Source organism: Liolophura sinensis, chromosome 9 (genome assembly GCF_032854445.1).
Source record: "Liolophura sinensis isolate JHLJ2023 chromosome 9, CUHK_Ljap_v2, whole genome shotgun sequence".
NCBI classification, from domain to species: domain Eukaryota; kingdom Metazoa; phylum Mollusca; class Polyplacophora; order Chitonida; family Chitonidae; genus Liolophura; species Liolophura sinensis.
The window spans coordinates 10,939,072-10,952,365 of NC_088303.1; the positions used below are offsets into that span (position 1 = coordinate 10,939,072).

Here is a 13,294-nt window from a genome sequence, read left to right on the forward strand (position 1 = left end):
ACAACGTCTAATGCAAAGAAAAACGATATTTCTTTGTGACTGAAACAGGCTTTTGCGACTGTATAACCTATAAATCACTTCAGTGCGTGTTTAGAGCCTTGTAAGTCGCATGCTTTCTATATAACAATAAAAGAATAGTAAAACGGAACTGAAAAATGAAGTAGCCTTACGATGTGTCAGTTGTTGTCACTCAGAGCTATAGTTAGTTTCGCTTCTTGAGGTGCACAGTTTCTTACGCCGGGGCCGATTCCCCGCCTTACCATACCAGGTCCTTTCTAAACCCATAAACATAACTACTGTCATCATATAATCGAACATTCTTTAGTAAGTTGCTGTAAGCTAATTTTCTCAGTTTCCTCCCACCATAATGTTGGTCGCCGTCGTATAAGTGAAATATTCTTGCGTATGGAGTAAAACACCAATCAAATAAATAAAGAAATAAAGAAATAGTCTAAGTTTTAGTGCTTACATAAAGGAGCCATCTTGTTTTTAGAATACTTATACTTTAAAATTTGCGTGTCAACTCAATAGCTGGAGCACGGCCGAGAACTCATGTGGACAACGCATACCGCAGATTGGTTCTTCATCGTATCTTTTATCAGCCAGGGCCATCTGTCCGATTTCATGAGTTCCCAAAGACATACTAAAGGTATTAATGTAGCTAAGGTTAAATATATTTTTCACTTTCGCCGTGACATGCATGATGACAGCAGGGATTGTATTTCTCTTTGTTCTGGGTGAGGATGTCAATTTTTATTGTATTTACCCCATCTGCATTGGTGTCTTGTTGCTGAAACGCGCAATGCTCTGTTCTGCAGTGTTATTTTTTCGTAACTATCTGATTATCATATAAGTCGATGTATTATACCACGCCCTTTAAATTTTACAAGATTTGTTTAAAGCCAATCCACTTGAGATAACTACTGCGTACCACCAGTTAGCTAAACTCCAGGCGTACAGCAATATACCATCAGGGGCAAGCAATTTGATTCCAAGACTGATAAAGCTGATAGTCTATGATAAATATATGTAATACTAATGATTAAAAGAAAAGTATTATTTATTATTCAGTGCGAGCCTGCGTATGACGTTTGGCCATGTCTTTAATTGCCTAGCTTGTAAATCCCAAAAACGTCGGCATACATTGTAATAAAAGCGTGGGTCATTTACACTTTACCTGGTAAGGTATACATGTGCGGTCATACACTGACTGGGGGGAAACCATATGAGAACTATACTGCAAATATGTCTATTATGTTTCCTGTCAACGTCGTCTTTACGTCAACACGCATAGTTTTAATTTTGATACTCTCAACCTTTCTCTGTTTTGATAGCAACAGGCCTAAGCCTGTGTCCTGCATATGGCGTAAACATATCTCCCTTTGTATCATTTGGACCGCGTCGGTGCCACAAAGGTTGTACCGTTCTTCTCGAAGTCGGGAGACCTGGGATCAAACCCCGATCAGGTCATACCAAAAATGATACTATTCGCTGATTCGCTTGGCGCTCATCACTGAGTGGCCATAGTGCCAGAAAACAGGTCTGGTTTGCCCGGTGTTAGTATAATGTGACTGACTGGATGGTATGGGTGTCTGGAGTGTTCGGCATGATACTTCAGTGGGGGCAGCACTTTGGCGACACAGAGACAGAGTATATGTACATGTACACACACCGAAGTCTGACTACATTGTAGCGTCTGTTATATCCTAAAGTGTCTTCATTGCAATCAAAGTCACAAGTTACTAGACCACACACAATACTATGTCAAGTGTGTTCTATCAAATCCATTCACTCAAAGTTTCCCAAATTGTGCAATTTATTGATTATAAATCTCTTGTAAGAAAATATGGTCCGGGTGTCCAGAATCTCTGGTGACCAGTCCGCCTTCACCCGTGAAGAGTTGTAATCAAAACAATCAAGCCAGACACCACGTATATCGCTACGCTTTTATATCGCTCCGTTTTCGGCCTTGATCTGATGGCTAGGCGAAAGTTAAGCCCGGAACTTAAGCCTGCTCCGGTTGGCAAAATTTCAGACGTGTCAATGAAATGTACTGAAATCTCGGCATACACGGTGAGCAAGATGCGACTCAAATGAACTACACTGATCGTACAGAGTTGATATCAGTCGCAGGTCACCATATACAACTTTATGGTTGAACTAATAGCACGAACAGATGTCATATCTGGCCTGCATAGTGCTATTTTATTGATATCGCTCGCTCGTCTGTAGAGTGCTATTGTACTTATAGCGCTTGCTTGTGTGACAATCCTTTAGCCCAGGTCACTTATCTGTAATGAAACCGATACAAATAAACATGTGAGCTATCAACAGCCGGAGTTTTAATCACTAAAGACTGTGTGTGCCTAGTTCTGGACCTTGGCTTTTGTGTATTCTGTTTTAATCGTGACTCTAGGGTTCCTGTTTCTACCCTGGACTCTGCATGTCTCATTCTTTGCATTGGTTCAAGTGTGTTCTGTTTGAAGCGTGACGCTAGATTTCACTCTCGTCAAAATTAAGGAGACTGAATGACTCTAGAGTTCTCGCTGTTTGAGGCTCACGCTGTCATATCTTTTATTTCGGACGTGACCCTAGGTTCCTGTCTCGGGAACTCTAAGGTCACGTGCGAAACAGAACATATGAACCAATTTCTTTTCACTATATTCCGTCTTCACGGGGAATGTGACCCTAGGGTTCCAGTCTCCATTATGGACGGTGAATGTCTCGTTCTTTCATTGGTTCTGTCTTCTGTTTCAGGGGTGACCCTAGGATTCCAGTCTCCACTAGGGACGGTCTCTTTCTTTTCAGTGGTTCGTGTGCTCTGTTTTGGGTGTGACCTGACGGTTGCCGTTTTCGCTAGGGATGATTATTGTCTCGTTCTGTTCAGTTGGTCCTATATTCTGTTCCAGACGTAACCCTAGCGTTCCCATCTCCAGTGGTGACGGTGAATGTCTTGTACTTTTCAGTGGTTCCAATGTGTTCTGTATTAGATGTGCCCCTACGGTTCCCATCTCCCCTAGGAACGATGAATGCCTTCTTCTTTTAATTGCTTCATATGTTCTGTTTCAGACTTGACCATAGGGTTCCTGTCTCCACTAGGAACAGTCTCTTTCTTTTCAGTAGTTCCTGTGTTCTGTTTCTCCGTGACCCTAAAAATTCCCATCTCCACAAAGGACGCTGAATGTCTCGTTCTTTCCATTCGTTCCCGTCTTCTGTTTCAGGCGTGACCCTAGGATTTCCGTCTCCACCCAGGAATATTAACCCACTCAACCCGAATGACGCAGACCGGCTTAAAAGTGGCGTATCCAAATCCGCACTCGTCATCGGTAAGGACATAGAAATATTCTCCCTTTACGTCGTCATTTTTCACACATTTTTAATTTCAACAAATTATGCAGGTTTTGCGCCAACTGCCACCAAGCTTTGTAAATGAGAAATCAAATTTACAGAGTGGGTGCTGGCTCTCTAATTTGGTGTAAACATTTTTTCATCGTCATGTTTTGTCGAGAGATATAGTCCGATGATATACCAATACACATAAGCATAATAACCTCATACATAATGTATGTAAATATTTATCAATGACATAAGTGTAACTGGGGCAGTTTGGTGGGAAATTATGATGATTGTCTTCCAGTGACTGGTTTAACCCCAGCCTCCGGCAGTGACAGTTCGGGATTCTCCCGCCTCTATTGTTCTTTGGGGTTTAGCGATGATAAACAGCACACATTGTTGTTAGCAATTTGTTGGTGTCTTGACATTCACCAATATACCTCACACAAGAAGTTCGTCCTGCAGGGGCAATATTGTGACAGTTGGGAAAGATTGACTGTTATTAATTCATCTGGGGTTCCTCCACTCATACAACTGACCACTGTCGCTCAGGTGAAATGCTCTTGAGTACGATAATAAACACTAAACAAGTATGTAACCAAATACAATAATCCGATAGGCAGCTTAAATAAGCCTTAATGTGATATAATGCACCCTGCTTTCACTCTTATATCGTTATGCGACATGCGCATACATGTTTGTGTTTTCTTGTCACATCTGACAGGCGGGGGTCTTGCTGGGATGTCAGCAGCTCTCGAGTTGTCAGATCGAGGCTATGACGTCACCATTAGAGAAGCCAATCCTGAGCTGGGAGGAAAGTTGAAAACTGAACCGGCGAACATCGCCAACAAAACATTTCAAGTGGAGCATGGTTTTCACGGTAAAACTTATAAGTTGGAAAAATGAAAAGCTCGCAGGTATGGCATAATACTGTCCGTGGTTATATTAAAAATATGGTATTAGTTTTTCAGACGCCGTCATTTTACCGCCAAAACAGAATGGTTATTTCTATTCTACTACTGCCGAGTTTCACCAAAATGTTATTAATTCATTGTACTGTAATTAATTGCTTTCCAAACGGCACAGTTTTCACCCCTACACACAACATGTAAGCATGTCCTGAGTAGTCCACAGTGTGGAAGCGAGGGATCCCAAGGTAAAAAAAAAGAGCGGAGACTCTAGAGTATTGAGAATGCTTGATTTAATTATCCACAATTATCCATGTGCTTTTCCGTTTAACTTGTCATTTTTCCAAATTATTACAGGATCTATGTTGATAATTGCTTGTGAGTTGTTTGTATTTTGAGTGAAACAAATCATTAGTTATCAAATTAACCTTTGTTTTAAGTAATCCAACCTGGCAAGGCCATCACAGGTGTATGTCGGGATGTCAACAGACGTATAATGACACATTTGATGGTGTCTGTTTGTCCTAAGTTCTCTGTAGGCTAAAAAAGTGTGTTAGTATTTACGGTGCAATATTAACCCGAGTACTGGCATCTCTTCTCACAGCCTGGTTTCACAACTACTACCAGTTTAAGGACATCCGTCAGCGTCTTGGAATCGATGGTAACTTCAAACCATGGCAAAAGGTCCACTTCGTCTTCAAGAAGTACAAACCGGAAGTGATCTATAGCAGTGGGCCGTACCCCTTCAACCTTATGGGTATGTGACGCTTGCCCTAGGAGAAAAGTGACTTGCCATGGTGACGATGTATTAAGATGGACTTCATGTCACATGTTCCACTGAAGTGTCCAATTTTCTCGACAAGCGTCTGTTTATGTCTAATTTTTAATGCTTCTCGAATTTGAGCCATATTAGAGCTGAACCGTCTGGAGCAATTTCATGGTTAAAACTACCACAAATGCTGTAAACACTGCAAATATATTTCACACAAAACCTCGAGAAACTCTCACTTCTACTGAATTACTGAGAATATGTAACATATATGTAAACGCAACATATGAAATCCAAAATAATCTGTAATTTGCACCATCATAGGAATCATTAACCGGAGCCCCAACCTGAATCTGTTGAGCGCCATGGGGTTACTCGGTGCTGTCCCGGATCTCACGTCATATGACTTCAGGAATGTCTACCAAAAGTATGTCTGTAGATTCAGATTTGGAATCAGGTTTATTTCAGGTCCGTTAAGCCTCTCTCACACAAATGCATTTCATTTCGCGATATCTAGTTGTAATATAGTTTTGGGCGATCGCGTAGCAATTTAGTTGATTATCGCAGTATTATCGCATATACTGAGATAATATGCGATAATGATCGCAATGTATGCGATAATTCTGCGATAATACAGCAATAGTAAGTTTCATCAATAACAACATTTAAACATGTCACAAAATATGGATATATTAGTTGCACATTTTAACTTTGCTAGTCTATTAATTAGACATAAATTCTTATTTTGAAAAAAACTTGGGATGTCTATAATTGAGTTGTACAAAATAATTAGAGATCAGCTTTTGTCGGAGATTAACAATGTATCACATTTCTACACTCCGACGCCGGCTTTACACAGATTGCGCAGACTTTTTTCAGAATTATATATATATATATTTCCATTTTGGGTTTTTAAAATATAAATATACACCGATGTCGTAACCTGTGTTGATTTTTTTCGGTGACATTGGCTCGATTTTAGAAACAGAGATATAAAGAGAACTCCATGCATGTTATTTTTACCACAATTATTCATAGATTATACTAAAAAAAACTGTAAGGCTGGAAACAAAATACCTGGCAATATTTCCGTGAAAAAACTCCAAAATGAAATTTACCCTTCTCTTGATATAGTTTAAAATGGTTTATCAGACCATGAGGTGAAGTTTATATTGGCTTAACTTATATCAAATAACAGGAGTATAGCCTAGCACAGCAAACACGCAATGCAACAAAATATATCACATTTACATATGCTCTTCCTGTGTATATTTTAATTTTAAAGGGCTAAGCAATCAAAAGCCTAGGTTTGTATTACGTTCGATCAGTACATGATCAAAAGTTTGGTGGAATTTAGCTATGTCGATCTTGCGCTTATTAAACTCTACTGCAATGTTGACACTCTTTTGGATGTTTCAAAAATTTGTCAAAATCACTTCTGTATAAATGTTGTCTTAAAATCATGGGACAGGGGGCTTCCTCTTTTGTGATGATGTCTCACATGATATATGTATATTTTACTGAACCGTAGGCCTAGATAGAACAGGTGATAAAGGCGGAATGTTCGGAGAACTGATAAAGCTTCCTGGTTAACATACTCAGCTAGACCTACTGCGAATGATAAGCCTCTGGACTTCTTCTTCCAGGTACGATCACATGACGGCTTTGCAGTGGAAGGAAGCGAAGGGTGTACCTACCGCTTTTTACGACATCATCCTGGAGCCGGCTGTGTCCGTGACACTGAACAACAGGAGCTCGTTCAGTGCAGCCGAACTTCTTACCTTCATCCAGCTCTACTTCCTCAGCGACTCGGAAGCTGATCACCGGGAAGTGGTCTCGAAGGACTTTGGCACGTCAGTGATCAATCCCTGGGCGGACAGACTGCGTCAACACGGCGCTAGGTACGGCACAGACACGGGGTTTACCAGGTCGATACACTAAATGCGCAGCATATATATATATATATATATATATATATATATACATATATATATATATATATATATATATATATATATATATATATATATATATATATATATTCAGTGCGTGTTTGTTAGTTTAGGGGTGTATCCTACGCCTTTTTCAGCAGTAGGTCAGGTTTACCACTGTATCACTGTATCTTAAACCAAAGTATTTATATATCTGATCACAAGAGAGACATGCGGAAGACAAAGTATAGACCACTACTGAAGGACAATAATTTTGGCTTAAGGGCTGTAAGATGCTTGCATTTTAATCACTACGTATGTACCACACACAATGTGTTGGTTGGACACACGAAGTGTTAGATGCAAGGACAAACGTATGGTCGGCAGCTAGGACACACAATGTGTTGATTGGATACATGCAGTATTAGTTGCAAGGAAACATAAAGTGTTGGTTGGACACACGAAGTGGTGCCAGCTAGGACATACAATGTGTTGATTGGACACAAGAAGTGTTAGTTGCATGGACAAACGAAGTTGTGCCAGCTAAGACTCACAGCGTATTGGTTGGACACATGAAGTGTTGGTTGTAAGGACACACGAAGTAGCAGTAGCTAGAACACACAAAGTGCTGGTTGATAAAACATAGCGTACGAAGTGTTGGTTGCTAGGACACATGAAATGCCATTTACTAGTACACACGAAGTGTTGGTTTTGAGACCACACAGAGTATAGGTTGTTATAACACACGGAATTTTAGTAGCTTTACGGAAGTGTTGGCAGCTAGGACACACAGAGATGTTGGCTGCCAGGACACACGGAGTGTTGGTTGCAAGCACAGCACGGAGTGTTAATTGCAAGGATACATGAAGTGTTGGCAGCTAAGGCACACAAAGTGCTGGATGCTAGGACATAGCCTACCAAGTGGTAGTTGTTAGAAAATGTTGGTATTCAACATAATCCTGACCACCTTCCTGTAAATGAAATGTTCTCCAGTTCGGTGTGTTTAAACTCCGATCAAATAAATAAATAAATAAACCAAAATTTCATCTGGACCTGTGGGATGAACAGTCTCTGTATCTGAAAAGTCCAGTCCGTCACATACTAGTATGTGAGTATTCTGAGCGTGCCCTTTGAACTGAAGGCAGTGCGATCCACCAGTCTCTGTATATAAATATTCGGCAATATTTGCGCTAGTTAGCCCTGCACATGGATGACTGTTTAACTGTAAATGTTATTTGAATGTTCATATCTATTGATTGATGAATGGATGGAATAAGTCGCGTAATCAAGCAACGATCCAGTTAATCGCTCAACAAAGCGATCAGCCGTTTGCTAGTCAATCTTATCAACAATCGCCCATTGGGCATGATCAATGAGAGATGCTCAACTGATGTACCTTTGTACATGCAGTGAGTGATCAGGAGTAAAAAAACTGTCCCTTTATGCGGTCACTGTGAGTTCAAGTCCAGCTCATGCGGTCTTCCTCTCCGGCCGTACGTGGGAAGGTCTCGCAGAAACCTGCGGATAGTTGTGGGTTTCCACCGGGCTTACCCGGTTTTCTCCCATCACAATGCTGGCCGCAGTCGTCTAAGTGAAATATTCTTGAGTACGGCTTATAACACCAATCAAATAAACAATCCCTTTATGCTTTATACCACCTTCGGATTTGTGGTTTCATTTACTTCAGACTGTGTCCTGTGCCTTAAACCTGACCACCGTCATTTAGGTGAAATATTCATGAGTAAGCCGTAATAAATGAGACAATCAAATATGCATTTTATTACACCTCGTCAACATAGATATTCTCCCCTCAGATACGACAGGGTGGGCAGTCTCTCACTAGATATTACATTCAAAAACACTAAACAACCATCGTTCCCCCCCCCCCCCCCCCCCGCTTCTTCCCCGTTTCTTCCCACCATAATGGTAACTGTCGTCATTTTAGTGAAATATTCTTGAGGACGACGTAAAACACCAATGAAAAAAAAGAAAAAAATTAACCACTAGGAACTGCGCATTAGGCATGTGTAAACGGTAGTGCCTGTTTGAATTATTTTATGTATTAAATTTTGTCCAGGTGGGACAATCGTGTGGTTGTTGATATCGAGTGCGTATAAATCCGATATATGTGTGTGGTTTCATTACTTGAAGAATTCATTTGGGAAGCAAAGTAAACAGTTTGGTCGTGAACATGACCACAGGAGCAGTTACCGGAAGTGACGTCGATCCCGCGGGTACCAAATATGATTACGTCATCTTATCCCCGAGTCTGAGAGCTACGCAGCTCATCCTGACCGCCACTGCCCAAAAGTATGCCTCGAGCCCGAAGGTCACCTCTGCCATAGACACCATCATGTCAAAGGTTGGAAAACTGCAGATTGCCCCACCTTACAAGGTATGCTCCACCTACAAGATATGGTCCACCTTAAAAATATGCAACACCTTACAAAGTAAACTCCACCTAACAAGGTATGCGACACCTTACAAGACATACTCCACCTTACAAGGTGCGCTCCACCTTACAAGGTATTGTGCAACGACACCGTTGCCATATCTCAGACTGACCTCCTGGACAAGTAATTCAATTTAATTCTTTGATTTTTACGCCGTACTGAAGAATATTTCACTTATACGGTCGGGATTATGGTGCGACGAAACCGGCAGATCTCGGGAGAATCCCACGACCATCCCCAGGTTGTTGGCATGTCTTCCCAGGTACAACCGAAGTGAAAACGAGCATGAGTTGAACTTCAGCAAGTAATTCAAATACTCATTTTGATGTGGTTTTGTAGCTGGGTGTGTGTACTGTTCTCTGTAGTCAAGTTGGTCGTGCCATGTCATAACTCCCCTTGAAAGACGACTAGAACATGTCTAAGAAGTTTTCATGTTCTAATTCAGCTCCGACTGGGGCTTTACCTCAGTAGATTTATCATGTACATGTAGCGGTGCGGGGGTTTCCTCCACCTGGATACATAAAACTCCTTGTGTGAACACTGAGATACCCCATGCAAAGATCCACTGTAATAAGTAACGTTTAATAATTTTGCAAAAATAACTTCCTTTTGAAAATTACCGGTAGTACAATGGTCACTCCAATGTAGAACAGTTTCGACCTATACACATCTCTGCTCATCTATGAAGTAGGTCGGTAGTTTTGGTTTCTTCATGAGTTTATATACATGTCACGGTCGTCATGTTACTGATTTCTTTCCTTCTTTCTCTAAACTGAAATATTTTAAAATTATAGTCCGAAGGGAGAAGGCCAACAACTGAAGGTATCAAAGAACATTTTAAACCGTTAAATTTAAAGGATGCGCATCAAAATATGCTTTTTACTGGTGTATAATGGATCTTTGGGCGGGGGAGGGGGTTATTGAAGGTTACAGAGGGTATGGTGGTTGAATTGGATAGCTCTGACAAAATGTGGTAAAGCTGTGAACGAACCTTTGCAGTCTATGTTATATTTTTAAGTTATCTTTCACTCTAACGGGCATTTTACTCCCGCATGCCATAAAAACATTCAAACATGTACCTCAAGTTGATAAATTATAAATAAAGTCAGCGCCAACATAGGCTGTGGGCGACTCTATTTTGCCCAAGAACTTGTCCTGAAGTCCTCTGTGTTAGGAGGAGAATTGCTGTCGGAAACCGCCGAAGTGCAGTTCGTACATTTCCCGTAGAACTCTTCTTCCCAGAAGGTAGTGAACAGTACAGTTCGTTTTCCGCTTGACGATCGGGAAACCGGAATGTTAGACGTAGGTTCCGTTTACACGAACAAGCCGACAGTTTTAACGACTCTCACTGGCTGAGAGGCAACACACACCCAGCATAAATTAAAGGGTATTAAGATGGAGGACGCGAAGGATTCAGCGATTTAAGCCTGCTTTGCCGTTTTCAGGCTTTACGTGTATGGCGAGGGAAAATCGCCAAATTATGCAGCAGGTACCACCAGATAGAAAAAAATGTGCTCTTTTCAACCTATAGTGTCATGTTTTTAAGTTTTCTTCTCCTTTAACTGTTTGTGCGTGTTTTTGTTTCAGGTATTACGGGCATGGTTTGATAAGCAGCTGGACAACAGTCGCCCGGATGTTCTGGAAACCCCAGCGTTTGCCCCGATCAACTTGATCGCTCAGTTCCACATGCTTGAGGATGAGTACAAGATATGGGCCAGTCAGACCGGAGGCTCTGTCATAGAGTTCCATCTGTACACCTGGCCGTACGGCGACATGGCAGACGCTGAGGTGTGGGCCAAGATATCCCCTACCGTCAAACTCATTTACCCAGAAATTTTTGAGCAGAATTTCAAAGTGTTAGGCCTACATGTGAATTCTCTGCACGATTTCCCGTCCTCCAAAGCGGGCATGGCTCACCTCCGCCCTACCGTCAACCAACCCATCCTCTCCGGCATACCTAACATGTACCTGGCAGGCGATTGGGTGAACACCTCATATCCCTCCGCACTCATGGAAAAGGCTGTTTCCACTGGACGAGAGGCAGCGAATTATATTCTGTTAAACGATCACGTGAAACAGGCTACAATGACAGTTCCGCCATTCAGAGGGCCCGGTATTTTGTGATGCCGCACATTAAGCGAGGAAATCAAAGATAAAAGTCGGCCTAATTAGATATTCTTCTTTTGTAGTTTTATTATTGTAAGGTTATCCGAGACGTACATGTACAATAAGCTGACATGTCAAATCTGTTGTAGTACGCAGCCCTTTAATCATCCAACTCGCTGTCGTTGTCCAGCTGATTCTGGTACTGCTCACCTACAACATGGAAATCACTGATCTGACTGTTGGTTAGTGCCATACTCAAGAAATTTTCACTTATACAATGAGGTTAGTTTTATGGGTGGGGCAAACCGGAAAACCCGTGGTTAATCTGCATATTTCCTCCAGTCCAATAGCTGAATAAATTCTGAGCATTTATTCATTAGGTTGATTGATAGTTTACGAGAGTCGTACAGAGACATTCCATCTACATATATTGGCGATCAGTAAACCTCCTGACGTAAGGTCACAGTCAACTCAGCGGCGAATGTATTATAAAAGCAAAGAAAACACTAACATGAAGGATTTGTGAGATGAAAGGCTAAAACGGTGAGAAAGAAATGTAAGTCAAAGAAATATCAAGACTTAGAAGTACTCTTTTCTTACCGTCAGATTTCAGTTTTTGCACACGTTCATATTCTTGGAGACAACTATTCCTCATTTGTATGCAAAATGCATGGAGATCTGGTGGCTGTGCAACAGTACAAACAATGCATCCGGTCTCGTCTGTTTCTGACAAAACGGGGTCGTTTCCGCTAATCAACAGACTACACCAAGCGATCAGCGACAACACCAGCAGCGCTCTACATGCCATCTTTTCTCTGCTTGGAAAATCGAATAAGTTGCATAAGCCGTATAATCTATCTGTCATTCTTGCATTTTCGGATAACGTTTTGTTGGCAAAGTGGTAGCATAAGTAGTTCTCATTCATTGCAAGATCACAAATGGACATTTCAGCTTCAACGCCTGTGCCGGAGGAAACGTGACCGGGGCGTTATTCCGAAAATATGCAGTTCTCATAAAAACTGCTATTTCCATCAACCTTGATATACAAAACATAAACAGAATCAAAAGCGAAAAAAAAAGAAAAAGAAAGAAAACAAACAAACAAACAAAAAAAAAACAAAGCAAAAAAAAAAAAAAACGGGGAAACAAACCAAAAATTTGGAAAGATTTGCAGAGAATACACATCAAACCTTAAATGCAATAAAATATTCACATAAAGCTACCTTACCTTCACGGAAATGCGCAAAAAGTGGACGTGGGTACGGACGTTAGGTAGTATTTATAGAGAAGAATTGAAACTGACAGCTGTTGCACTTCTATTCGATAAACTTAATTGGTAGCGTTGAGTTTTCATTTGTTTAGTAAGGAGTGAGATTGACGATCTGTTTCCGTCAGTGTTTGTTTAACGAGGCCTGAGAGTAAAACCTGCCTTAACTGTCAAGGAATGTCATCAGCATTAACTTAAAAGTAAACATGGTGACATTACTTGTGTTTTGTTCGGCCGTGTCGCCTCCATTGATCTGTTCCGTCTCCAGCCTGTTCCACATGTTATGACCAGAATTGTTTATCCCTGTTCATTATACACTGCTGATACCGATTCACGACAGGTTCTTCAGCGTGGCTGTTTTGTGCCATCTGTCATTTATCCTCCCTCTGCAAGATTCAGGGAATATAATGGGTAAGCGCATGCGTATACTTAAACAAATTGGCTGAACGCTAAATTATCCAAAATATAAAAAATAATAATTTAATTGTCTTGTTTCACAATATACCGTGTCAATAAGCAACAACGCT

General features: G+C 41.1%; 1 protein-coding gene across 1 annotated transcript; it reads left to right on the plus strand.

The window, feature by feature from the left end:
* Positions 1-703: 703 nt before the first annotated feature.
* Positions 704-11,705, plus strand: LOC135475578 (carotenoid phi-ring synthase-like). The gene is made up of 8 exons (XM_064755502.1): positions 704-737; positions 3,222-3,326; positions 4,058-4,213; positions 4,846-4,998; positions 5,335-5,437; positions 6,657-6,911; positions 9,093-9,336; positions 10,982-11,705. Exons 1-8 carry the CDS (start codon positions 704-706, stop codon positions 11,516-11,518), a joined length of 1,587 nt encoding a protein of 528 aa, XP_064611572.1. The 3' UTR covers positions 11,519-11,705.
* The last annotated feature ends 1,589 nt before the right edge of the window (positions 11,706-13,294 follow it).

Bases quoted from the DNA above. Each gene is read 5' to 3' on its own strand.
- LOC135475578 (XM_064755502.1), top strand. From the start codon at position 704: ATGACAGCAGGGATTGTATTTCTCTTTGTTCTGG. The intron at 4,999-5,334 runs GTATGTGACGCT...GCACCATCATAG, and splicing joins GTACCCCTTCAACCTTATGG to GAATCATTAACCGGAGCCCC. The intron at 6,912-9,092 runs GTACGGCACAGA...CATTACTTGAAG, and splicing joins CTGCGTCAACACGGCGCTAG to AATTCATTTGGGAAGCAAAG.